This window comes from Rhinolophus ferrumequinum, chromosome 15 (assembly GCF_004115265.2).
Source record: "Rhinolophus ferrumequinum isolate MPI-CBG mRhiFer1 chromosome 15, mRhiFer1_v1.p, whole genome shotgun sequence".
Taxonomy (NCBI): Eukaryota; Metazoa; Chordata; class Mammalia; order Chiroptera; family Rhinolophidae; genus Rhinolophus; species Rhinolophus ferrumequinum.
Genome location: NC_046298.1, coordinates 50,779,179 through 50,806,613, shown reverse-complemented (window position 1 = coordinate 50,806,613; position 27,435 = coordinate 50,779,179). Strand labels below are relative to the sequence as shown.

The 27,435-nt window shown below is 45.0% G+C and overlaps 1 protein-coding gene and 1 pseudogene across 9 annotated transcripts; both read right to left on the bottom strand.

Moving 5' to 3' along the window:
- Positions 1 to 1,346: 1,346 nt before the first annotated feature.
- On the bottom strand, positions 1,347 to 9,264 carry ZNF8 (zinc finger protein 8). 9 transcript variants are annotated; one of them, XM_033127724.1, is made up of 4 exons: positions 9,129 to 9,264; positions 4,336 to 4,462; positions 3,943 to 4,038; positions 1,347 to 3,089 (listed from the first exon to the last, which is right to left on the bottom strand). In XM_033127724.1, the coding sequence occupies exons 1-4, from the start codon at positions 9,192 to 9,194 to the stop codon at positions 1,678 to 1,680; spliced, it is 1,701 nt and encodes a 566-aa protein (XP_032983615.1). In that variant the 5' UTR covers positions 9,195 to 9,264; the 3' UTR covers positions 1,347 to 1,677. The 9 variants fall into 9 exon arrangements, with proteins under 9 accessions (XP_032983615.1, XP_032983614.1, XP_032983610.1 ...); XM_033127723.1 differs by having other exon boundaries at positions 4,336 to 4,468; positions 9,129 to 9,261; XM_033127719.1 differs by having other exon boundaries at positions 4,336 to 4,561; positions 9,129 to 9,254.
- A 52-nt stretch (positions 9,265 to 9,316) lies between these two features.
- LOC117035461 (zinc finger protein 391-like) lies at positions 9,317 to 22,931 on the bottom strand (annotated as a pseudogene).
- Between the last annotated feature and the right edge of the window lie 4,504 nt (positions 22,932 to 27,435).

Here is a 27,435-nt window from a genome sequence, read left to right as displayed (position 1 = left end):
ATTTCTACTTAGATATGAAAATGATTATACAGTTTTGAGATTTTAAAAAATTAATAATTTGTCCTGTTTCATCACAAACATTCTTAAGTGAACTGAGCATTTGTTTTCTTTACTGCACTGCCCGGTGAGGAAAACTCTGGAGCACCCCCTGGGGACCGCTGCCCAGCACTGCACCCACCGAGGCGTCTGCCCTGTCACAGCAACATCAACACGGGGAAGGCGGCAGGTGATGGCTCAGTGTGGTTATAGATGTGGTTTTGTCCCCAGGGACCAACATGGTTATATCTATTTCTAAAAGTCCTTGCTTTTTAGAGATATACTCAAAAAATGGATGAAATCACATGATTTCTGGGACCCATGTGAAAATAATCCTGTGGCAGGTAGGGGTACTAGTGAAAATATATTGTCCATGTTTTACAGTGTCCACAATAAAATGCTAAAATTTAGATTACTCAGAAAAATAAGCAGATTCTCTTCCTTTCTCCACACCAATTACAAATCCTGCAAAATGGTTTAAAAAATTACTACAAAACACATTGTGCATAAACTAGCTAATGATATCATTTGTTAAAATCAAACATACGGGATTGTTAGCATAGTACTGCTCAAGCAATTCAGAGTTTAGACAACGTCGACTGTGGTGCTGGGCATGGCGTCTAACCTAGCACGCATGGGATGGGGCCTTTTCTTTATTGAGGGGTCTGTCTTGGGCATCACAGGATGTTAAGCAGCATCTCTGGCCTGTACCCATTAGAGGTCAGTGGCACCCCTCCCTCCCGCCAGTCATAACAACCAAAATGTCTCCAGACATCACCAAATGTCTTTTGCGGGACAAAACCAACCGATTCAGGCTTTTAGCAGCACTGGCTGTTTTAAGGCAACAGTTTTCAACAGAAGCTGTGATATGCCAGGGAATATTGTGGAATTTCATGGTGTTTTGTCATCTGATTTGGGCATGAGTCTGGCTGATGTGGGTGAGTGCCAAGCGTGCTCTACTGACAGTGAAGTGCAGGCTGGCCCCTGGGATCCCTGTGTGTACGAAACAACCTGCCTGTAAGTATGAACTGAGACCCTAAGTCGCCTTCACATACAAACACACATCAATTCCTACATGCTTAGAATTTTATACATAATTTTCCAGAAATGCAACGGCACTTTGTTTCATCCAAAACTTTTACAAGAGTGAGTCACCACTTTGGAAAATCAGATCCCATACAGAAATACTCCTCACATTTCTGTGGCCAACACCACACCCTGTATACCAGACGGCAAGCAACAGGCAGTGCCCAGGTTCCCAGCATTACGGACCAGTCATATGCAGAGATTCCACACCAACTCAGTACACGTCATCATAAATTACTTCTGTTTTAATTATCCTTTAGAAAATGGGGCCATATAGTGATTATTTTGACATTAAACACATGTGTAGGTTACATCACCTGTGAACTCCTTTCAGGGTCATAGAGAGAACAGTACAAAACATCTGTGGTTAAAGGGGGCACTGGGCTGGAGAGATCTGAGAACTACCAATCTCGGGAGTTTTGGGAAGCACCTTTCCTTAGGAAATCGGAAGTCACCTTGGGCATCTTTACCCCCACTCCCCTTTTCCATGAACACCCATGTGGACTTACCAAATTTTTGTACCTGTGGTTCAAAGTCATCTGTAGACATTCTCCCCTATGTGGAGTCTCTGATGTCAAATAATACAGAAGTGCCCACGGAAGGTTCTTCTACCCCAATAACGTGCACGGGGCTTTTCTCTTGCATGATTTCGTGGATGTCAAATAGGGCAAGCGCCCTGCTTGCAGGCTGTCCGGCCTTTGTCCCGCCCCCAGGGCTCTCCCCTGGGCGCACGTGCTGATGGGAGCCCCGGCTACGGGGCTGATCCCGCTGCCGGGTCCGGCCACGGGGCTCCTCCCTTGTGTGAGTTACCTGGTGCCGGATGAGGTGCGAGCTTTGAATAAAACACTTCCCACACTGACCGCATTTGAAGGGCCTGTCGTTCCGATGAGCCCTGTCACTGGGATTCAAAGCTGGGTTGCAGCCCAGGGCGTCTGCCCACTCGTGCTGGGTCAGTGCGGCCGTCTGCTCAAAGACCAGCCTCTGGCGGCACTCGTAGGGCTGTTCCCCGGCGTGCTTGCGCTGGTGCTGGGCCAGGGAGGAGCTGTGCCTGAAGCCCTTGCCGCAGTGGTTGCACTCGTAGGGCCGCTCCTCCGTATGAGTCCTCAGGTGCAGGAACAGGCACGTGGTCCGTGAGAAGGCCTTCCCACACACGCTGCAGGAGTAGGGCCTCTCGCCCGTGTGTGTGCGCCTGTGCCGGCCCAGCGAGGAGTTCTGGTTGAAGGCACGCCCGCAGTCCTGGCACTCGTAGGGCTTCTCCCCGGTGTGAATCCTGCGGTGCACAGTGAGGTGCGTGCTGTGGCAGAAGCACTTGCCACACTCGGCGCATTTGTAGGGCTTGTGACCCGTGTGGATGCGCTCGTGTTGCACCAACGAGGAGTTCTGGCTGAAGGCCTTGCCGCACTCTCTGCACACGTAGGGCCGCTCGCCCGTGTGGATGCGCCTGTGCACAGTGAGGTGCGCGTTGTGGCTGAAGGCCTTCCCGCAGTCCGCGCACTTGTAGGGCTTCTCCCGCACTGCACTCCGCACGAGCTCCACACCCGCAGCTGCCTGGCGGGAGGCCGAGCTGCAGCTGCTGCTGTCACGTGGCCATTCTCCCGAGGCGCCTGTGTGCTGACCCACTAAGCTGGACTCACTTTCCGAATTTGTAACCTGTGAGTCGTCAGTCCAGAAATTTCCTCTCCCAGAAACCTCCAGGAGTGGGTTTGGGTCTGAATTCAGCACACGATTTTCCCCAAGTCTGAGACTTTCCTGGCTTCCATCTTGAATTGGTGCTGCCTCGGGGCAACATTCCAATTGGTCCTTCTCAGGCGCCCTGACCTGGTCCTCCTGGTCCCAGCCTTCCCCCCGTGTGGCAGGACAGGGAGCTTCCCTCAGGAAGGCCCCCCGCTCTGTGACAGGGGACGCCTCCCCCTCAGGAAGGCTCTGCTCCGTGAGTGCTGCTTGGCCTTCAAGCCCAGGCTCCCAGCCTGAAAGAAAACCAAGGAGCTCTGAGGGGTTGGTGGGGAAGACACGGAAGGCGACAGGACCCCAATACCTTGGGTCTGCATCCTAACCACCTGCCTGGCCTCTAAGGAAATCCTGATTCAGCTTTTATGTTGATACTAAGTGCCCCATCTGCAAACAGAGCCTCACTCATTCATTCATTCAACAAAAGTTTGATCGACAGATGTGTGAGATAATTAAGTGTGTATTGTTTAAGGTACTGTGTTTGTAGTAATTTGTTACTGCAACGACAGAAAACAAACACAGAGACTGCACGTGGCCCCCAAAGCCTAACATATTTCTTATCTGGCCCTACATGCTGGAGACAAAGCAGTGACCCTGACAGTTGAAAAGTCCTGCCCTCAGGCGCAGGGCAGGCAGATGCTGAATGAAGTGCAGAAGCAGCAGGCTGGGGAGAGATGAGCAACTCAGTTTTCGAAAACTCAACTGGAGGTGCCCTCCTGCCTCTAGTTAACTGTGGGGGAGCAGCCCTCAGTGCTGAACCCTCCAGAGTAAGGACTGCCCCTTAGGCAGGCACAGGCTCCCCCTTCCTTACAGTGCAGAGAAGCAAAGCTGTGTTAGCTTCCTTTAGTGCTGTGACAACTCACCACACACATAGCACCACTGGGCAGGACTGGAACCTTGAAGCCCAGCTTTCTCTGGACTGTGCCCCATGCGCCTTCTCCCTTCGCTGACTGTGCCCTGTAACCTTTCGCTGTAATCACTGGATCTGAGGATGTTCTCAGGAACCCCGACACACCACCCTTTCCAAGCAGCGCACCTGCAATCACCTCCTGGACTGCTCCCAATAGGGGTTCCCACTTGGCGTGTTCTCACCTGGACAGCAGCGCTGGGTGATTCCTCTATCCGCCACCCACAGCTCAGCTCCTTGCTCTAGCTGGGAGATGACTTCGGGTTTGGGAAGCTCAGGCCCTGGAAACAGGGAAAGACAAAGGATGTGGGGGTCTGCTCTAGAGAGTAGGAACCAGCCCAGTCTCCTACCCGGGGCTCCTGACCATCAGGACATGTGGACACCTCACAACAAGGTGAAGACTTTGCAATGGGACAGAAAAGGGCAGATACACCCCTGTTCGCATGTCCTACAGGGAAGGAGGAAACAAGATCCCTGATCCCCAGCCTGAGGTCAAGTTCTCATACCAGAGGCCCTAAGACCCATGAAGAATAAGTTACTGCAGGAATCTGACCATCAGTTCTGGAAGTGAGCCTTACCCACACACAGCAGGTGCCCAAAGGTCTCCAGCATCACATCGCGGTACAGGGTCCTCTGGGCGGGGCCCAGCTGCCCCCACTCCTCCTGGGTGAAGTCCACAGCCACGTCCCGGAAGGTCACTGGCTCCTGAAACTTCACATGCGTTCGATCAGCTGGACCGTTCCCATCAGTGCTCTCAGGAAGAGGAGGAGGAATGAGGATGGAGAAGATGGGCAGGCCAGTGTCCTGAGAAAGTGCATGTTCTGGGCAACATGAGTCAGGTCTCGCAGGGCACCACTGGGTTGCTGCATGTAGGTGTGGGTTGTATAGCAAGGACATGTGAGAGTATGCAGACGAGATCAAAGCTAACCATAGCTGACCTACAACTGATCTCAGGTGAGGGTGCCAACAGAGACCTGTCTAAACTGCTGACTTGTACATCTGTGGGCTAAAGAAATGGTTAGTGTCTAAAGGCACTAGGTACTGTCCTAACAAACTAGGACAGTTTGTTATTCAGCTACAATTAACTGATACACTAATCCTCAGATTCCAAGCAAGGCTCCTCACCCTCCCTGAAAAGAGGAGTGTACAGTTAAGAGTCAGAAACTCACTTGCCTTCAGTGACCAAGCAGGCTTACAAGTAACTGAAGTGGGCCAGTGTAAGAGTCTACCGGTATTTAACCTGTGAGAGGTGACACTGGAAGTGACAGATAATATGTGCCCTGTCTGATGGGGCACCTGGGACTCAGAACCAATTGATAATGGGGAAATATAGGCCCCATGTGGTTAGAACTGCTAGTCTCTGGTGAGAAGCTGAAAATTAGGTTATGTTTTTCAGTTAAAACTTTTAATTTTTATAAGTTGATATAATGTATTTAAAACATGTTCCATAAATGAAACCCTTTTGTGGGCTGGCTGTGGCCATGGTCAAAAACTAGATATTTCTGGAACAATCTTGGCTTTGCCACTTTCTCCTCAAGAAGCATGGAGCAGGTCCCCACCTCTGCCTCCGTTTCCTTGTTTCCTTGGGGGCTGTGATGGGGAGTAAGTGGCTGTAAAGCACTTCCTACTGGACAACTGGATAGCTACATGCAAAATAAAGTTGGTCTCCAACCTCACACCATATATAAGTTAACTCAAAAAGGACCAAAGACATAAATGTTAGAGCTAAAACTATTAAACTCTTAGAAAAAAAGACAGGGATAAATCTTTGTAACCTAGGAACTGGCAAAGGCTTCTTAGGAAAACAAAAGCACAACCAACAAAATAAATAAATTGGACTTCCTCAAAATTAAAAACTTTTGTGCTCCAATGGACACTATCAAGAAAGTGAAAAGACACCCACATAATGGGAGATACTAATTGCAAATCACACATCTGATAAAAAGACTGGTATCCAGAAGATACAAAGAACTCTTAAAACTCAATAATAAAGGCAATCTAAATAAAACAAAGGATCTAAACAGATATTTCTTAAAAGAAGATATGAAAGAAAATATACAAATAGCAAACAATCACAAGATGCTCAACCTCATTAGCCACCAGGGAAATGGAAATCAAATCATACACCAAATACCTTTTAAAAGGTATTTTCTTTAAAGAAAACACAAGTAGATTTTAAAAACATTAGGGTGGCATATGGCTCTGACAAAAATTGTGCAGGCAACTTGCAGAAGCTTGTGGCTGGGAACAGAGGGCTCTGCTTCTGTCCCCGTACCCTCACCTCCCACTAAGAAGGTCCTCCAACCCTGACCTGCTCCCTGAGCCTCCTGCGCCCACCCACCATCACCTACTCTGCTTGGGTTGCAGTGACAGCCCAGGCACCAGGTCCCCTGACTACTGGTCTGTCCAGGTCACAAGGCTTCTCTATGGCATCACATGAGTCCTTCATGTCTCCTCCTGGAATTCTAGCAGGAACCCACTCCTTGCTGTCTTGTGACTCTCACTGCTGGTCTACCTCAGTCCCCTGCAGCCCTCCTCTTGCTCTGCACTGTTGGGGCCTGGAGGGATGGGCTGTGTCAGACCCACACACTCTCCCAGAGCTGATGTGACCACCCAGCATCAGCCAGTATCTCGTCACTGCCCCCCACCCACCATGTCTTAGTTAACACTAGGTATCTCTCTGGCTCCCACTCATCAGGCTCCTTCTCACCTTTAGATACAGGTTGACCCCTTTCAGCTTGGCTATGGTTGGCTAAATAATGGCCCCCAAAGATATCTGGGTCCTAGTTCCAGGAACCTGTGAATGTTACCATAAATGGCAAAAGGGAGTTTGTGGACGTGACTAAGAATTTTAAGATGGGGTTCTAAATGCAATCACAAATGTCCTTCTCAGGGGAAGGCAGGTGGACATTTAATCAGAGAATGCAGATGACAAAGTGACAACTAAAGCAAGATGCCATGCTGCTGGCTTTGAAAATGGACAAAGTGCCAGGAGGCAAGGAATGCAAAGTCTACAGTTCTAAATGGCTGGAAAAGGCCAGGAAACGGATTCTCCCCTAGAGCCTCCATGGGAAGGAAGGCTCTGCCTACACCTTGATTCCAACCCAGTGAAACTGATTTCAGACGTCTAACCTCCAGAACTGTGAGAATAAATGTGTATTGTTTTAAGCCAACAAGTTTGCGGTAATCTGTTATAGCAACCACAGAAAGCTAACACACTATACCTCAAAGCCCTCCACTTCTGCACCTTGCCTCCTGTAGTGGCCAGACTCCAAGATGGCCTCAATGATTCCAGTCTTGTGTAGTCCCCTCCTGTACTGAGCAGGTTTGATTTGTATAACTGATAGGATATTGTGGAAATGACAGAATGTGAATACTGACCTCAGGTCACAGAAGGCATTGTGCCTTTTACCTTGCCCTCTCCTGGATCACTTGCTCTGTGAGAAGTGAGATGCCATGCTGTGAGAATACCCAAGAAGCCCCACAGAGGCCCATGTGGGAAGGAACTGAGACCTCCTGCCGATTGTCATGTTGAGTGAGCCATCTTGGAGATGGCTCTTCCAGCCCCAGTCAAGTCTCATATGACAGCAGTCCAGGCTGACATCTTGACTATAACCTCATGGACCCAGGCCAGAACCACCAGCTAAGTAATTCCAGGATTCCTATCACCAGAAACTGTGAGATAATATTTATTATTATTTTGGACCACTACGTGTTTGGATTATTTGTTACACAGCAACAGATAACTAACAGACTTCCTCTTAAGCCTCTCTTACTTCTTTTTTTTTTTTTCAAAGATTTTATTGGGGAAGGGGAACAGGACTTTATTGGGGAACAGTGTGTACTTCCAGGACTTTTTCCAAGTCAAATAGTTGTCCTTTCAATCTTAGTTGTGGAGGGCGCGGCTCAGCTCCAGGTCCAGTTGCCGTTGTTAGTTGCAGGGGGCACAGCCCACCATCCCTTGTGGGAGTCGAACCGGCAACCTTGTGGTTGAGAGCCCACTGGCCCAATTGGGAATTGCACCGGCAGCCTTTGGCGTTAGGAGCATGGAGCTCCAACTGGCCTGAGCCACAGGGGCCGGCCCAAGCCTCTCTTACTTTTGATAAAGCTTCTCTCCTTGATCAAACTTTAGCCTGGCTTCTCTAAACCCTCTTCTCATCTAGGCCTTGACCTTTAGGGATCTGTGTCCATTTCTGCATCACCCAGTTTTATGAAAAATCCTGTCAAGTCGGTTTAGGCAGGATCCCTACCCTCCACATGTGATCACTCTCTATATCTTTGTCAAAGTTCTCATCCCCACAATCGTCTAGGTAATAGCTGATCACTTGGCTTGCTTCAGCAAGAATCCCCCAACCCCCGCTATAAAAGCTCACTTTTCCTTGTTGTGCTCAGAATTGAGCTCAGTTCTATACCCAAGTCTCTTTACTGCAATAGTTCCTAAATAAAATCTGTATTTACTGCTTTAGCTACTGTGCAGCTGATTTTCTTTGACACTGCTCACTCCCTGCTCCAACATCCACAGCAAAAACAAACTAAAGGGTGGTTGCATTTCATGCAAATCTGTGACACACATCTGAAAACATGCAAATCTAAAATTATCAATTATCTCATTTTGCCAAATCTGAAATAATGCCGACCCCTATGAACAACAACAAAATACAAAAAGTACTTAATTTCAAAGATGTTTCAGATATCATGAATTATTCTTGCCAACGTGGAGACAGCACTTTACGGAGAACAAAGGCGACGGTCACTTCCTCTAGAATTCAAGGCTGGAGCTCTGAATCAGGTGCCTTCCCAAATGGCCTTGCAAGCACTGACTGCCCTGCACTGCAGTTCCCCCACAGCCCCACAGGGTGGTATTGGGGGATCTGGTAGTCATTCCCAGCCCACTAACGGGGGTGCGTGGTGACTTCTCCTTACCCCCAGAGGTTGTGCCCGTCCCCAGGCCAGAGGCTTCGCTTCTGTTGACTCCATGCATCAAAGCATCTCTATTCGGTAATACCTGACACCTCGGTGCTCTATTACCCATCATCACGGTGGCTGGCCTTCGGGGCGAGGGGACGGGCATTAGCGGGAGCTGGGCCAGCCGTGTCCTCCAGAACGACCCAAAGCTCCATCTCAGAATCAGAACGGGGAGGCCAGAGTATCACTTGGGCATGCGCACTCCGGGACCAGATGGCCGGGGTTCGATTCCGAACCCATCCCTTACCCGCCGTGCCAGTTAGCGTGCCCCGACCTGCGCCTGTTTCCCCTTGTGTAAATGGAGATAACGCCCGTGCCCTGCTAACCACGCGCTAAGAAGGTTAAAGGTTCAATATCTGTGGGAGACGCTTGGCCCGGGGGCTGCTGCCATCGTTATTACTGTTACCTGAAATCGTTCCGCGGGCGGTCCCGTAGCCATCGCCAAAGGTGTGGCGTCCTCCTCGGGGTCCATCCTGAACCGACAGATTAAGGATAGGCGCCTGGGACGACCTAAAACCCGAGAGCCAGCCCCGCCACAGGACCACTCCATACGCCACCCGTCGGACAATGGCGACCACGCCAGAGACGCTGTGACTACAACTCCCAGAAGGCCGAGCGGCGCGCGCAGCAGCGCCCGCCACTAGAGCCTCCGTTAGTTGAACCTTCGACCAATGGGAGCCTTCGCTCGCCTTTGGCCAATAGTGGCGATTCTGAGCGGGTGGTGCCCACGGTCATGGCTGACTGCGAGTCTCCGGAGGCTGCCGGCGAGGCCTCTGTCTACAGAAGGGTCTCTGAATGGTGGGGAACGGGCCTCCCAGCCTGTGGGGGTCCACAGCCCACCTTCCGTAGTCGCCGCAGTATACCTGCTGGGATGAGATGGGCTGGTATGAAGCCGGGCCTGCTCTTCCTGCCAGGAAGTGCACAAGGGGAGGCCTGGGACTTCCCCATTTTGTCTTTGGGGTACCTACTGCTTTCTACTTCTGGGCCTCCCCCCTACTTTCTTCCTCCTCCCCCCCACCATTCCTGTTCAAGCCTGTTGTTTCTCAGTCTGGTTGTGTAGTACACGGCTCCCTGGCACATGCTGGTGTTATGAGCCTTGTGCATACCCCCCCTGTGCTGAGGTATTCCGTCCTTGGTCAGCCGTTCACAGCAGCTCACTGCAGCTCTCGCTGGCTGCCGGCCGCTCATGGCAGCACACGGTAGCCTATGCACACAGTAACACTCAGCAGCCCACGCCAACCTCTGGCTGCTCATGGCAGCCCAGCTCCAGGGAGAGCTGTTGTTCACAATCTTTATTGTAGAGAGCGCAGCTCACTGGCCCATGTGGGAATCGAACCAGCAACCTCTGCGTTAGGAGCACAGGCGCTCCAACCACCTGAGCCACTGGGCTGGACCAGATTATTTTTTTATATTATTTATTTTGCTGTTTTCCTCTTTGACCAAATAGCTTTCAAAGGATATTTTTAAATTATCCAAATTGAACTCTTTCTCCCAATTAATTTGTAATTTTGTCATACTATTAGAGAATATAGTGACGGGATATTAGTTTTTAGGATGGATGACTGGGTGGATGATCAGGTACTAGGCACATCTGAGAAGATTATTTCTCTTTAAAAATAAATCTAGTAAGACTCTACTACTTCAAGCTCATTGTTGTATTACTGAACTTTTTTTGCGTGTTCACTTGTTCCGTTTGTGCTTAAATAGAATCTTCCTGGTTTGATGGGACAGGACCCCATGGGATCAGCCTGGCTCATGTGCCTAACACTGGGCCAATGAGAGTGCCTTGAAAGGATCAGAGAATTATGATTGGTTCACCCAGTCATGTACCCAGTGGAGCCAGGGGGTATGGCTATGGAGCTGGGTGACTGATTGGTCCAGCTTCTGGTCATGTGTTCAGCTTGGCTAATAGGCGTGGCCAAGTGAATTGGCTCAGCATGAGTCTCCAGGATGGGAGTCAGTGCATGTTTCTTTCTTTCTTTTTTTTTTTTTAATTTATTGGGGTGACAATTGTTAGTAAAATTACATAGATTTCAGGTGTACAATTCTGTATTACAGCATCTATAAATCCCATTGTGTGTTCACCACCCGGAGTCAGTTCTCCTTCCATCACCATATATTGGATCCCCTTTACCCTCATCTCCCACCCCCATTCCCCCAGTGCATGTTTCTAAAGGAAAGATCCCTTAATATCACGTTACTCATCACTGCTCCAAAATTATGGTAGTTATTAGGGTCTCTAATAAATTGTGTCATTTAATGCATTAATAAGGGAACTCTAATGTTACTGTAATGGTTTCTTTTTAAGTATTTTGATAACTGTATTTCAATATAATTGGCTTCCTTTGTAATCGTGTGCATTTTATGTTATGCATTTACAAACAGAGTTCTGAGAAGGGGTCCCCAGGCTTCACCAGATCGTCAAAAGATTCTAAGGGACAAAAAGCATTAAGAATCTCTGTGGGATGCCCCTGGAGGACAGCTCATCCTCTTTTCCTCTGTATCCTCTGCCTTAAGCAGAGAAATTAAAACAAAAACTTTAAATGTTTGAGCCATACTTTGAGTTCATTTTTTTATGTATGTATTTTTGGGTCTATTTTTTAAATGTATGTCAAGATTACCTTGACTCAAAAGCCAATATGAAAATAGTAGAGAATTCCAACTCTACGGTCTAAGCCACTTCAAGTGAAGAAAATGGAGAATGCAGCATGTCCTGAGATGGCCAGTAATCCACATAAATGTGGATCAGCCCAGTGGGCAGGTTGGAGACCTCTTGCACACCTTCATCCAGTCTCCAGAACTTACTTTGCCTTCTCCATCTGTATTTATTACAATTCTTTTTTTTCAATTACAGTTGACATACAATATTAGTTTCAGGTGTACAACATAGTGATTAGGCATTTCTTTTTAAAACCCCTTTATAGTGTCCTCATGCCATTTTCCTATGGCATGTTTGAAAATCCACTCACTAAAGAGAGGACATGTGAGCAGAGGCCTGGAGGAGATCGGAGAGGGAGCCATGGGAGATATTTAGGGGTAAAGTCTCCCAGGCAAAGATCACAGCAAATGATCTCTACATGCTCAGAGAACACACTTTCATGCTCTCTTGTGAGACCTAAATAAATAATGGCATATACTATGGTTTTTCCTGACCTTGACTAACATTTTTGTTTTTCATTGGGGAATACTGGGGAACTGTGTGTTTTTCCAGGACCCATCAGCTCCATGTCAAGTCATTGTTTTCAATCTAGTTGTGGAGGGTGCAGTTCACTGGCCTATGTGGGAATCGAACCGGCAACCTTGGTGTTATGAGCACTGCACTCTAACCACTGAGACAAGCAGCCACCCACTGGTGGCTGTGGGAATCAAACTGGCGACATTGGTGTTATGAGCACTGCACTCCAACCACTAAGCCAACCGGCCATCCCCTTGACTAACATTTTAAAGTGGGCAGCTTGACCTTGATGTCCTGTGGGTGCCTCACTATAACCTGCCCCAAAGCACACATATTCTTGCACTCCAGTCTTGGTCCTTCACATCACTTCAGGCTCCTCAGTTGTCTATCATAATTTGAGGTTACATTAGATTCCTCCTTCTCTATTACACTGAGGCTTCATGGTGGATTAAAGATGCCCCCAAATACTTCATTACTCTTTCCACTGAGAGGTGGAATTTATTTCCCCTCCCCGTGACTCTGGGAAGACCCTGATTAATTATCCAATAAAACATGGCGAAGTGACGATGTGTGACTTCTGAAGCTACCTCGTAAGAAGCTTTGCAGATTCTGCCTATGTCCCTTGCAATGCTCTATCCTGTGATTCCCTCTTGGAATCCAGCCACTATGCTGAGGGGAGCCCAAACCATGTGAAGGGGCCCAATGTGATCCTCTAGCCAACAGTCCCAGCTGAGCTCACAGCTGGCATCCAGCATCTACTGCCAGTTTGTGAGTGTGCTATACTGGACATTGAGTTTTCAGAGGACTCTGGCCCCCACTGCCTCTGAAACTGCATGAGGAAACCTAAGTGAGAAAACCCAGCTGATCCCAATTAACTCATAGAATGGTGAGAAATAAAAGAAGTCATTATTTTAAACTCCTGTGACTGGGATATTTGGTGCACAGCACTGGAAGCGTGAAACTGGCTTGTGAATTTTCACATCCTAAACGTCTCTCCCTCTTGCTCTTTTTCTTTCCACCACAAGGGTCTTAAGTTCAGTCCCTCATCATTGTTTTTAAAAATATTTTAAAACGTTTTTCAACAGGTAATACATTCCCATTGTTTGAAATTCATAAGGCACAATTGGGTATCTGCTGAGATCTCCGCCTCTCCCTTGATTCCCACCACTTTCCCTCCTTATCAGCAACTACTATTTTTAGTTTCTTGTGTGCCTTTTGGAGATATTTTATGCATTCATAAGTAACTATGTATATTTTTCACTCTTTTGCACAAGTGGTGGCTACCACACATTGAATTATATCTTGCTTTTATTCATTAAACAATATTCTGGAATTCTGGAAATCTTTCTATACAAGCAAATAAAGACTTTCTGTATTATTTTCCACAGCTTTATTATTAGCCACACTCAGCTATTTAAAGGGAGACCCAATTAGAGTATAGAGACTTTCTGGGGCCAACAAAATGACTTTCAAGTTAAGAACCTCAGTAGATAAGCTGGGATAGAGTGTCTCTGTTGAGAACCACAGAAGAAATAGCTCATGAAAGAACAAAAACATAAAGAGATGAGGATCTTGATGGAAAAGAAAAGACCTAGAAGAAAAGAAGAAAAGAAGAAAAGAAGAAAAGACCTAGAAGAAAAGACCTAGAAGACATCATGGGCAAATAATGTGGACTCTAGACAGAGAAACAGGAAGAGGGAGAAGCTAATGATGAAGGCAATTGCTGAGGAAATATAGACAGGGCTCAATGAGTTCCTGGAAGAAGAAATATATTAAACTATTTGGTCACAAATGTGTGCATGTGTTTTATGAGTGTGTGAAGGTAAGTATTGCATCAGTGACGTCAACCTTGTTAATTATTGCTTCATGGTCAATCACTTATCTGCTTCACCAGCCATTTTTCTGATGTTAAATATGTTAATATTTTCCCCGAATGACTATAGATTTACCCATATTCCTGGTATTTCAACCAGTTTTCAGTTGGGCTATTTCTGGAGGTTCATGGCAATTTAAAGTAGTGGTAGATTTTAACTTCCATCAACATGAAACATCCCTCTGCAGAATAGATAGGGTTATAGGGGTCAACTAGTCTGAAACCTTGTAAAGCTCTTATTACCCAAGACAAGTGCCTTTCCAGGAAATCTGCCCCTCGACAAGTCTCCATCAATGTGTCTCCCTCACCAACCCGTGACATAGAGCTTTACAATTTTAAAAGAATCCTCGCAAAACCAATGGGCATGGAACAGTGACTTGCATTTAAATCCACATTTCCTTAATCATCTAGTTTCCATCTACATATCTACTGCAAGGCCATGTTTGAATAATTTCTTCTAAGCATTTTGGGTTGTTTTACTTTTACTTTTGGCAGCTAATTTCAGACCATTTGCTTACCACATGATCATTCTGTGTTAGTCCATCCAAATTTATTGGGCACCCTCTCTGCTCTGGATTCTGTGGGGCAGACCCAGCCTGGCAGCAAAGAACAGCTCCCTTGTTCTCTGACCTCATGGGAGACAAATGCTGGGGAGCTCAGCACAGATGGGGACAAACACCAGACTTGCTGGTGGAGGTGACCCCACCAGAGTGGAGTGTTTCCGAGGACAGGCTGCAGGGTGACTGGAATCTCGTGACCTCCCAGAGAAAGGCTCCTGTTGAGAAGTGGCCAGGTGTAGAATCCTCAAATTTGGATTCTTGGTCAGGCAGCTTTCCACTTGGGATGGCTGGATGTGTAAGGGTGACCCCTCCTTACTCGCTCTTAGCCCAGTAAAGTGGGCTTTCGGTTTGTGCAGCAGCCATACGCCACCATCGAATTTCAAGACCTGACAATTTAGTTCGCAAACTCATCCTAGAAAAAGTGCTACGTACCTCATTGCTGAATATCACTATGGTCACCTTTGAAGTACTTCCCTTGGGAAGCTATGCACCTATGCCAGCATGGAGTCCACTCAAAAAAGCAATTTTGGAACTTTTTTCTGGAATGGCCATCAGAGTATTACCCTTGATGTCCTGAATGTCATCAAAATGTCTTCCTTTCACTATTTCCTTTATCTTCAGGTAAAGAAAGAAGTCATTGAGGGCCAGATCAGGTGAGTAGGGAGGGTGTTCCAATAGTTATTTGATTACTGGCTAAAAACTCCCTCACAGACAGTGCCGTGTGAGCGGTCAACTGTTTGTCCAGTTGGTACAAATTCATAATGAATAATCCCTCTGATATCAAAAAAGGTTAGCAACATCGTTGCAACAAGTTCACAATTGTCAGATCTCGTATCTACATCTAGAGGGCTTCCATATATTCCATGCCACCTCTAAGAACACCTGGGCATGGCTCTGAGTTGGAGCGAGGCTTCATTTTTTTCCTCTTTATAGATCCTAGTTCCAGCCTGGACGTGGTCACGCACTTGGCGTCCCTGAAGAATTCTTCACAGGATGACTGCTTCATTCCCATCCCCTGAAGGAGTGAGATTAACATCTTATGTGTCAACATCTCTCCTCTGGAAGTCAGGAGATTGGTATTGGCCTGTGCAAGAGGAAATGGGACCTAAACATCCTTCACCTATGGGGAGGACTGAGGAACAGAGAGGTGGGCCTAACTGCTCTTAGGCCACACAGCATGTGAAGAACTCACTATGACTAGTAGGTCCTCAATCTTGTCCAAACTCCTCTGATTCTTCCCCAGACCTGCTCCTCTCTATTTCCCCCACCATCCCTCCGGTGCTCAAGTAAAAGATAAATTTAAAAAGGCTGTTCTCCAACATTTCTTCATTGACCAAAGAATGGCTATTATGTACCAGGAACTGTCTGGTGGTCGAGAAAACCGCTACCTTTATGAGCTGACATTTTTGTGTGTGTGCTTGGGGATGGGGATGTGTAGATTTATTAGAAACATCTCTTAAAACTAAGTAGTTTTTATGCCAGATGTTATCAGTCAGGATGGACTAGGTTCTACTGAAGTAACAAACAAGCCCCCACTCTCAGTGGCTTTGGTTTGTTTACAATTGACTTCCTCTTCACACTGAGGTTGGCAGTTGAATGGGTGGGGAAGGGGTTGCTGTTCATCTCATCATAACCACTCTGCATGGAGAAGCCACCATTTTGAATGTTGTTTGTCACCAGACTCCCACCAGAGCCTCCTTGTCTCAATTCCCTCTTCACCCCCTGCAGCAGGTATCACCTAGTCTGGATGAGTCTCTCTCCATGAGATCAGGAACCACCCACCTCAGCTGCTTGAGGGAGCAGGTGACACATTCAAGTATGGGCAGCTGAGATGATGATAGTCTCCATGGGAATTCAGATTCCGTGGGAATTCCACTGTGAGAACTTGAAGGTCAAAAAGGAGCATGGTGGGGTGGGGCCGTGAAGAAGATGAAGTTCTGATGGGGTGGGGGTGGGGGGCAAGAGGACAGGTTATAAAAATAGGTTATAAAACTTGAAAGAGAAAGAAGGATCCTAATACTCAGAAGCTGATCCACTATTTTAGACCTCTTACAAGACTGAGTATGAAGAGTATGAATAATTCTTGGGTAATGTCAGATATACAAGGCACATTGTTCAATGGCCAATTGGCAAAGTTCATTCATTTATCATGTAAATTTGCATTTTTATGTTCAGGGTGTTTATAGGGGGGGAAATGCAGCATTTTTGTTGTTGTTATTGTTCTCTTATCAAGACCCTAGCATTTAAGCTACGCCTGGAGCAGTCCAAATGGGTTTTAGGTCTACAAAATGGAATTATGGCAAGAAACGTCAACCTTGAGGTGTGACAACAGGTTCCTGAAAACCAATTTGAAGCAGGAACTACATGACACCCTTGTGCTTTCTCCGTGTGTTGCCAGAGCTGCAGCTTAATGGAACAGGTACCGTGAATATGACTAATTGTACTCATGTTTGAAGAGGAATGAAAGTTTATGCAAAAAGGATTAACACAGCAGGCCTGAGGCTGTACATTTTATTCATTAATTCATTAATTCATTCAGCTAAGACAGCAGACAACTTATTGTATGAGTTACATTCAGCCACAACTGAGAACAGAACTTGTCCAGAATGTCATAGATCCAGAGAAAAGGACTGTTTTTGTATGAGCAAGGTGAATCTCTCAAAAGGTGGTCATGGGGAACAGATGGCAATGTATGTTCTAGATCCACTGAGTTCTAGACAGCAGGCATGCAGCCCAACAATTTGTACCAGTGTCCCCAGCCCCTGGCTTTCCTCATTTCTGCTCCTGTGGCTTCCATAGGTGCACAAACTAGCAGTTTACTTGGACCTCTGCCTCATCTTTCTTCTTTTGTGCTTCAGCCTGTGCATTCACTTCTTCCTCCACTTGGCTCTCATGGTGCAGAGGTTTCTAAGATGACACTAAGGTTGAGAGCTGAGGCTTCACACTTTAGGTCCTGTGTGCAAGGTGGGCCCTGGCTGGCATCTGGGAATTTGGCTTTTAGAGTGTTGTCTGTACCCTAACTGATGTCTCATTGTGCCTAGACTGCTTGTGCAAACAACATGATTTACACTGAGCACCTGCTTTCTGGGAGTCTGGACTTTGGTACATACTGGGCTGACAGTGCCTGCTTGCCTAGTCCCCAGTGCCTTGTGCGATCCCCTCAGGTGAGCGAGCAATGGAATCCTGCACATGGATCCCCGCAGACTTCATCTGTCCTTTCCCTTATGAACCAACTGTTTATCCTTCATACATCACTGCAATAAATCTTATCAACTATATGCTGAGTCCCAGGAAATCTGGAAAATCTCCAGATGTGGGGGTGGTTTTCTGAGACCCCAATTGTTCCACTACTAGTTGTATCAAAAATAAGTTTCGGATTTTTTTTTTTTTAAGATTTTATTGGGGAAGAGGAACAGGACTTTATTGGGGAACACTGTGTACTTCCAGGACTTTTTTCCAAGTCAAGTTGTTGTCCTTTCAATCTTAGTTGTGGATGGTGCCATTCAGCTTCAAGTGGTTGCCCTTTCAGTCTTAGTTGTGGAGAGCGCAGCTCAGCTCCAGGTCCAGTTGCCGTTACTAGTTGCAGGGGGCGCAGTCCACCATCCCTTGTGGGAGTCGAACCGGCAACCTTGTGGTTGAGAGCCCACGGGCCCATGTGGGAATCGAACCGGCAGCCTTCGGAGTTAGGAGCATGGAGCTCTAACCGCCTGAGCCACCGGGCCGGCCCAGTTTAGGATTTTTTTGATATCTGTATTTAAAAAAAGGGGAGGGGGATGGATTTTAGTTTTCTGTTAATAGCAGCCCCTCAGTCACATGTAATGAGTATGGTATCTGTTTAGGGTCTTTTTTTTTCAAGTAAGCCACAAATTGAAGTGAAACCAACAAAAAGGAAATTGATATATAAACAACAATTTTGATTACTCTTTTAAAAATATTAAAAGTTACAGATATAGTGTTCTCAAACTATGCAAATGTCAGCACGACCAACTGGACTCTGAAGATGGGCCCAACACCTGCTTTCAGGTGGTTCTTACACACGTTTTCATTTAAAATCACTGGTCAAATGATATGAAAATCATTTGACGTGGAAATATCTCAGGTTTCTGATTTGTGAATGGGAAGAATTCCTCTCAAAGCAGGGCCTGATTCACTCACTGCACATGTAGATACTGTCCTTCTATTTCCTGCACACGTATCCTTCTCCCTGTGTGTGATTCCCGCTGAGCGTTGTCTCCAGCACATAAAAACCAAGCCCCTGTGTAAAGCCCCCCATTTTGGAGAGAAGGGACATAAGGACACTGTGGTATTGCACACACCTTCCGTCCCTGAGCCTCTAGTAGTGCTTTCACTGAATGAGACTACTTTCAGAACTTGCTGAATAGAACTTGCTCTCAGATGTCTGGTCAACAAGAATTATCAAACAACATTCACATTGCTGAAATCGGTTTGGCAGGTCCTTCCTCCGAGGCTCCAGCATCTTCTGAAAGCTGCACCACAATGTTGGTCCCAGCAGCAGGACCAACTGTCTCCCCAGGAAGCAACGTCCCCACCTGCTCTGCTCAGGCCACCCATCTCAACTTCATGGTCACACATGAATCACGAGGGCTGTTTCCTAAAGAGTTTTATAAAAGGTATCAGGTAACTGCCAAAGGGACCTTAGGGAAATACATTCGGTACTTGGTGGTTATGCAAATTCACGAACCCATCTTGCCCCTTCAGAGGGAACCTGACCAGTAATCCCAGGATACCAGCCTCTCTCCAGGCCCCGAGAGATTTTCTGAGGATAAAAATTCTGGAAAATCAAGTCTTAAAAGAATAACCCATGCCCTTCCATTCCAAGGACTTCTAGAAGCCAAGGGACCTTTCTGCCCTACTGGAACCAACTCTAACTGGTCCAAAATAAGAGTCTGACATCTTTTCTTCTCACTCTTGCTGTTTTAATTGTCAGTTTACTGACAATGCTCAATCAAAGAAGGAAAATTACACAAATCAGTTAGAGATGTCATCATGTACTGTGGTTTTCCTCACCTATAGGTACACATTTGAAAGTTGTTACTCAAATAAGAAGTGTACCACTAGGGAAAGAAATATTACAGAAGGCTTAAAATGGAAAGCAGCTGTCTCGGCCCCACCCTACCTTACAGTCACACATCCCACCAACCACTTTTAATCATTTCTATTCCAGTTCCACTTGAAGCTACCTCTAAAATTCGGATCTTTCATGGCCTATAGCGTTTACTGACTTCCTTCTATGATAAGGAATTAAGATTTGACCCCCATCTCTGCTCCTCTATTTGCTTCCAGCTTTTGTCATATTACTGTTTGGAGCTCTAATTTTTGTCTCCTACATAACCTAACACATTATGTTGAAAAACTCACTTCCTAAAATGAGGATACAGGGATAATTCCCCCTCAGCCATTCTGCCATTATGAAATCCTGTTACAGCTCTGGATTTCTTCCTAAAATTAAAAAAACCAATACCCACCGTTTATATCATATCTATGGAAATAGGGTTCAGTAAAGGGCCAAGCAAAACAATCGGATTATATTTATCCCTATTTTATTCCAATCTTATGAGTCCTCTGCCTCTTCTAGGAAAAAAAAAAATAACTCAGAGTCAAATGAATACTCCTTTCTAAAGTTTGGTTCACATTTGGACTATAGTTGTCCTGTACGATATTTATATTTTCTTGAAGAATTTGTTTACCCTGAAGTCTGATTACTTTCCTTTTCCTTTTTTAAGTTAGAAAGCACATGGGAGTCTCCATAGATGGATGGGGCTGGCTTAATGGCACGCTTCATTTTAGGGGGAAAAGGGCAAGAACTAGGTGGTAGGATAAAGGTTCTTAAAATGCAAATATAACGCAGTCCTTTTTCTGGGGGCATAATACACCAGATTTCCTAGTTCCCAGACTAATTTTTTTTTTTTTTTAGTACCTAACTCATTCCCTATTTTATTTCGCACACCCACAGCCAGATATTTAATTCAAGACAAGACAAAAAAAAGATGGAGGACATTTGCAGTTTCATGAACAGACTTTCAATTAACCCTCCCTGTGCCACATATCAGTCTGTAATGCTGCCAGGGGCTGTGACATCCAATGCTGCAGCCTTCTTCTCATGTTCCTGGCTTCAGTCTTTCCTACTCTGCATCTCCAGGTGACACTCTCCCACTTGCTTTCACCTTGCTCAAATTTGCAGTAATGGCCTCTCCCATTTTCTTCACCATTGTTGATGTACACTTTCGCCTTTTTTACTGAACATTCTACTGAGCTGACCTTCTTAACCCAACATCTGTGCACATGTTGTTATGTGGTTGTAACGTTTTGTGCATATACGACTGTGGGGCCTGTTCACTTGATCTGATATTTTCCATATTGCTATGCACCCAGTTCTAAATACAGTCAACCCGCTGAGCAACAAAATTAGAGCGAGCATAAGAGAGTTCCTAAAATACTCAATCTACTTTTTTTTTTAAATCTACTTTTAATTCCAATAAAACCATTTCAGAAGATTTCCCACCTCAGTCCTCCTTCGTGTTCTTAATTGCTGGTTTATATTGAACATGCCTGGCTTCATATTTCATCACGACACCAATTTCCTCATGCAATAGTTTCTTCTTAGGTTGAGTGCTCAAGTCTCTGTATCAAGAATATCTTCCAGTCTCTCATAATTTTCAGGAATGTGTTACAAGGATAACATCTGCTTAAGTTTAGGTGGTTGTTTTCAACCACCTAAATGATAATAAAATGATAATCTGGTGGGTACAGCTCCATTCTGAACTTCCTAACTATTGCTAAGAGCTCTGACTGAAAGTTTTCCATCAGTGGTCATGTTCATACCTTCTCATCTAAATGCAGAAGTAAACACATTTTAGTGCACTACAAATAACATGTGCTGGTTTTAGAAATGACAAGCTCCTGGGTTTGCCTGTTAAGAGATTCTGACGTAGTAGCTCAGAGTAAGCCTGGTAAAGTGCAGTTTCAATACACACTCCAAGTGATTCTGATGCACATGGATGTCTGATGTCTAGAACAAAATTTCTGACAGTCAGCTTTCCCATCTTATTTATTTATACGGCTTCTCTCCCATGAGTTTTCTCATGTCGAATAAAGGATTTATTATAACTGAAAGCTTCCCCATGTTTGTTACATTTATAGGGTTTCTCTCCAGTATGAATTCTGATACAAAGTAAGGCCACTCTGTCAGCTAAAGGCCTTTTCACAATTACACTCATAGGGTTTCTCACCATGTGTGTTCTCTCGTGTTATCTAAGAGCTGACCAATCATTGAAAGCTTTCCCAGTCAATACATTCATAGAGCTTTTCTCCAGTATGTGTTCTCTGATGTTCAATAAAGTGGGATCTCTGACTGAAGGCTTTAGTTCCCATTTATAGTGCTTCTCTCCAGTGTGTGTCCTCTGAGTAATGAGGAGAGATCTCCATTTGAAAGATTTTCCACAATGACTGCAGTATTTCTTCTCCTCGGTATGGGTTCACTGATGCACAAGCTATGATTGTTGCCAAAAAGATTTCCCATAGTTGTTACATTCATAGGGTTTCTCTTGAGTGTGAATCCTGTTATGTGCAACAAAGCCAGAATTATGGCTGAAGGACTTTTTCCACAATGTGCAAACTCATAACGTTTTTCTCCAGTATAAATTATCTGAAACCTACTAAGCTGACTCTGCTGATAAAGGCTGTGTAATAATGATTACTTTCATAGGGTTTCTTGATAGTGTGTATCCTGCCCTATTTTCTAAGAGCTGACTGAACACTGAAAACTTTCCTACAGTCAATAACATTTATAGTGTTTTTTGCAGTGTGTTTTCTCTGATGTATAATGAGAACAGATTTATGCCTGAAACCTTTTCCACAATGATTGCATTCATAAGGTTTCACTCCAGTATGGGTTCACTGATGCACAACAAGCTGTGATCACTGTCGAAAAGATTTCCCACAGTTGTTACATTTATAGGGTTTCTCTCCAGTGCGTATTGTCTTGTGTGTTCTAAGAGATGACCGACTACTGAAGATTTTCCCACAGTCAATACATTCATAGGGCTTTTCTCCAGTATGTGTTCTCTGGTGTTCAATAAGGCTTGACTTTCGACAGAAGGCTTTAACACACATCACATTGATAGGGCTTCTCTCCAGTGTGTATCCTCTGATGAATAATGAGAAGACATTGCCATTTGAAAAATTTTCCACAATGACTACATTCATAAGTTTTCTTCACAGTATGGGTTCACTCATGCACAACAAACTGTGATTGCTGGTGAAAAAGACTTCTGACAATCGTTACATTCATAGGGTTTCTCTTTAGTGTGTGTTCTCCTGTATTTTCTAAGAGATGATTGATAACAGAAGGCTTTCCCACAGTCAATGCATGTATAGGGTTTTTCTCTGGTATGTGTTCTCTTGTGGTTTTGTAAGATATGATCAACTACTGAAGGCTTTTCCACAGTCAATACAGTCATAGGGCTTTTCTCCAGTATGTGTTCTCTGATGTTCAATAAGGTGTGACTTCTGTTTGAAGGCTTTAGCACACATGTCACACTGATAGGGCTCCTCTGATGAATTTCGAGGAGAGACCTCCATTTGAAAGATTTTCCACTATGACTGCATTTATAAATTTTCTTTTCCCCAGTATGGGTTCACTGATGCACAATAAGTTGTGATCGCAGCTGAAAAGATTTCCCACCGTCATTACCTTCCCAGGGTTTCTGGCCAGTGTGTATTCTCTGGTGTGAAAGAAGGTGAAAGCTCCCAATAATGGCCTTATCACAGTGATTGCATTTATAAAGCTTCTCTCCAGTGAGTGTTCTCTGGTGTATGACAAGCTCAGAGCAACAGCTGAAAGATTTCCCCCACAGATTACATGCGTATGGCTTATTTCAGGTCTGAATGATGTCAGTCAGTAAAAGATGAGGCCACACAGAAGGTATCACAGTCCTGCTGACATCCAGGATCACTTGCAATTATTTCAGATTTTATGAAGCATCTATTACACTCATTCTGACTTTCTCCAGAATGCACTGGATCTTGTTCATTCAGAGACATGATTAATGATGCTTCCATAGTCCTTACCATCATTGCTCTTCTCTGCTGAAAGAATTCTGTTATGAAAATGAAGACAGGTGCTATAGTTTAAAGAGTCATACCTGACAATATATTCAGAAGGCTTTTTATTTTCTGTTTCAACATGTGCAAGTTTATTCAAGCAAATGCTTTGAGAGAAGGCTCTGGCACTTTGATGATTTTTGCAGAGCTTCATATTGGCCCAGCCTTTCTGATGATTGATGGAAACTGAATTCTGTTTTAATTTTTTAACCTGCAAGTCAAGCTTGTGGAAATTTGTTGTGGGTAATGTAAGAAGGTTTATATTCACATAATTTCCCCCAAGGTCATACTCACAATGTTCTCCTTGAGCAAAGAGTCTCTCCTCCAACGTAAGTACCGTTTGACTCAAAGATTGCTTCTGGTGGTGCTCCCCTGGCTGGTTCCTCCAATTCTGTAATTCTCCTACTGACATTGACCAGGGGCCCTCCTCCTGTACACAGCATTTCATTTCAATGTGGAGAGATGGTTTTTCCACAGTAATATCCTCTTCAGAAGCTGACTCTTTCTTTTCAAGTATAGTCTTCCAGTCTTAAAGAAATCCAAAATGGCTGAATTACTGGAGAAACATTATGGGGGAGAGGGGATGAAAGAGACCACCAAATATGAGAGGCGTCTAATCCACGGACTGAAATTTCATGCAGGATGTAAAAGGGTGGGATGGATCAGCAAATAGGAAACCAGTGATAAGGTATAAAAATAGAAGCAAAGATAATGAAGAGATGATCCAGGAGAACTGGTCCCCAAAGAAGGAGCAGAGGAATAAGAATAAATAGAAGAGCATGAAGATTAAAGGAGAAATCCACTGAAAGCTTTGAGTCTGAAGGTATACAGCGCTCAATAACCACAAAAGACACCTATGTCATATTGCTGGGACCTGTGAATATGGTACCATATTTGGAAAAAGCATCTTTGCAGATCTGTTAAGGAGGTTGAGATAGGGAGATTGTATGGGTGGGCCCTAAATGTCACCAACACTGTACTTATAAGAGGGAAGCAGAGGAAGAGTTAATACACAGAGATAAGGTAAGTTGAACACAGAGCAAAGAGATTTGAAGATGTTGGACGCAAAAGACTGAAGTGATGTGGGCACAAACCAAGGAATGCCACAGCCACCAGAAGCTGGAAGAGACAAGCAACATATTTCCTCTTGAGCCAACTGAGAGAACATGGCTCTGCTGATACCTTGATTTCAGTCCAACGATATTGATATTTCAGGTTTCTGGCCTCCAGAAGTGTGGGAGAATAAATTTGTGTTGCTTTAAGCCACAGGACCCATACAAAATCTTAACTGGTGCCTCAGCCTATATTATTGACCCAGAATCTTAGTCTATTTTCTGATTCTGGATCTTGAAACAGGATCCCAAACAACAGCAATGATTTAATATTCATAACACACCATTTATACCACTTCTTCAGGCTGCCTACAGAGGAAAAAAGTCTCTTTAACCACTCCAGAATTGATGCTACAGACTTTCCAGAGAACCACTGTGGTCCCTGAAGCAGTGTGGTTGGCCAGTCTGAGCTGCAACTAGACTTCCTCAGCTGGTGACTTCTGAGGCTCATCTTCCTCAGTGGTAAGCCAAGAATAAGAATGCTTAGCTTATAAGGTTTACTTTGAGGCATAAATGAGTCAATACATGAGGCTCACACAGTGTCTGGCACAAGATGCACTGTTAGTATACAGTATTGCCAATATCATCACCCTTGTCCTGATGGGGATTCCTCCCTGTGTTGAAGATATTGGGCCTCTAATGATGGCTACAAGCCCCCAACTCAGGAGCCTCACTGGGGTCCTCCAAAATTTCCTTTGCTGGTCTCTCTGCCCATTTCATTCATGTAGTCACCCACATCTAGTACTACAAAGGCCTCTGCTCAAGTCCCTATGCTTCAATATCCATGCCCACCAAGGAGACAAAAACCCTCTATCACTTAGCAAAGTATTCATTATACTCTCTGGCCTTCCCTTGACTTCAAGGAGGACGCTTCCCTCATGTCAAACAAACACCCTCTTTGGCAACGTCCTTATCTATACCCAACAAACCCCACAACCAACACAGTCTCCTTCCCAAGACTCTGCTGGTTCCTTGTGGTGTTGCCTTGGAATCCCTGATGATGGGGATGAGAACTTTTTCAAATGAAACAATGATCCAATAAAGGGGAGTGAAAGGATTATTTGGGGACAAGAAGAAAAAAACAAATCACTGGGTGGGTAAGATGCACCTGGCTGTTGGAAACTGGGTAAAAGAGGTTAAACATTTTACACCAATGTCTCTCTCAGGATCAGGTAAAGAGGAACACAAATTGTGCACGTCAGCCAAAAAGTTACCTCTATGACAGACAGAAGGAAGACACTGCTAGTAAACTGAATTCAGAATGTCATTTGAGGACCAAGGATGAGTAAAAATAGGTGAGACTTCAGAGGAAGAAATAACAAATGCTATAGGCTAGAGATTACCGGGTAAGAAGGAGCAGAAACACACATGATAAATTCAATGACTCCAGGTGGTGTGAAGCACATTATCACAACTATAAAACATTCTAGAAAAGGCAAACTACAGAGACAGGAAAATAATCAGTGGTTACCAGAAGTGAAGATGGAGGGAGTGATAAATAGGTGAAGCTCAGAGGATTTTTAGGGCAGTGAAACTACTTTGTATGACACTGTAATTGTGGACACATGTCATTACACATTTATCCAAACCCATAAAATGAAATTACACCACCAAGAGTGACCATGTTAACTATTGATCTCTATCGATAATGTATTAATCACTACAGGTTCATCAACTGTTAACAAATGTACTGCAGAATGCATGATCTTATGGGGGAAATTGTGAGTGTGGGGGTGAGTGGTATGTGGGAACTCTGTACTGTGTGTTCAACTTTGTGTAAACATAAAACTGCTTTAAAAATAAAGTCTAGAGTGAAAAAAATCAAAGGGATTAAGAAGTACAAATTTCCAGTTATAAAAATATTCACGGGCATACAAAGCATAGGGAATACAGTCAGTAATATTGTAATAACTGTGTATGGTGCCAGGTGGGTACTAGACTAATCAGGAGATCACTTCGTAAGTTATATAAATGTCTAACCACTATGATGTATACCTGAAACTAATATAATATTGAATGTCAACTATAATGGAAAAATAAATTTAAAAAATTATTCTATGCATAAATCATAAAAAGTCTATTAATTAAAACAACAAAAAGACATCAGAAGCAGACAGTCGAGGTGATGAACATGTTCTAAAATTGATTCTGGTAATGTGACTATGCTAAAAGCCTTTGCGTACGTTAAATTACTGTATCTTGATACAGTAATCTGTATCAAGGTAATCTGTATCAAGGGTAATCTGTATCTTGATACAGCTGTTTAAAAAAAGAATTCAAATGAGAATGACACACTGGGAGGCATAAGGAGGTGGGTCTACAGGATGACAAGACCTGGGGAAGCAGATCCAGTGTTGGCAACGTAGGAGGAATCCTTCTGGAAGGAACGGGTCACTGCCATTTCCCAGGATGCACAAGTTCTCACCACAGTGCGGGGTCATTTAGAAGTCATGGGAACATCCCACACGGAAGGAGTGGACACCCAACTGCAAGGCAAAGAGCAGTCCTGAAGGGGAGGCTTGAGGAGCTGCTGCCCCAAGTGGAAGGCATGACGAGGGGCTCATGGAAAAGAGGGGCCATGAGGACCTGGGAATAAGACAAGGTGGCTGAGGGGTGAAGACCAAAGGGAAGATGGGAGCAGAAGTGAATCCCTGCCTGAGAAGTGTGCAGACAACAGCGGCATATGTTCTCCATGGGCTGGGCATGTGCATAAGGAAGTGGTTGCCTTGTTGGACATCAGGCAGCAAAGGAGAATACAGAGGGAGCTCCCTGCGAAGGCCTTGCTCCACCTCTGATCTGGGACCTCTCTGCCCACGTTAACCAATGACTCACCTAGGGGAAGAGGTTCCTTTTCCGCCCTCCATGGTCCT

What these genes read in the sequence shown, in the direction of transcription:
- ZNF8 (XM_033127718.1), bottom strand. Translation starts at nt 4,654, where the DNA reads ATGTCCTTGCTATACAACCCACACCTACATGCAGCAACCCAGTGGTGC. An exon ending in TGGGCACCTGCTGTGTGTGG is followed by an intron (nt 4,039 to 4,335) that starts GTAAGGCTCACT and finishes CCCTGTTTCCAG; the next exon opens with GGCCTGAGCTTCCCAAACCC. An exon ending in CACCCAGCGCTGCTGTCCAG is followed by an intron (nt 3,090 to 3,942) that starts GTGAGAACACGC and finishes GTTTTCTTTCAG; the next exon opens with GCTGGGAGCCTGGGCTTGAA.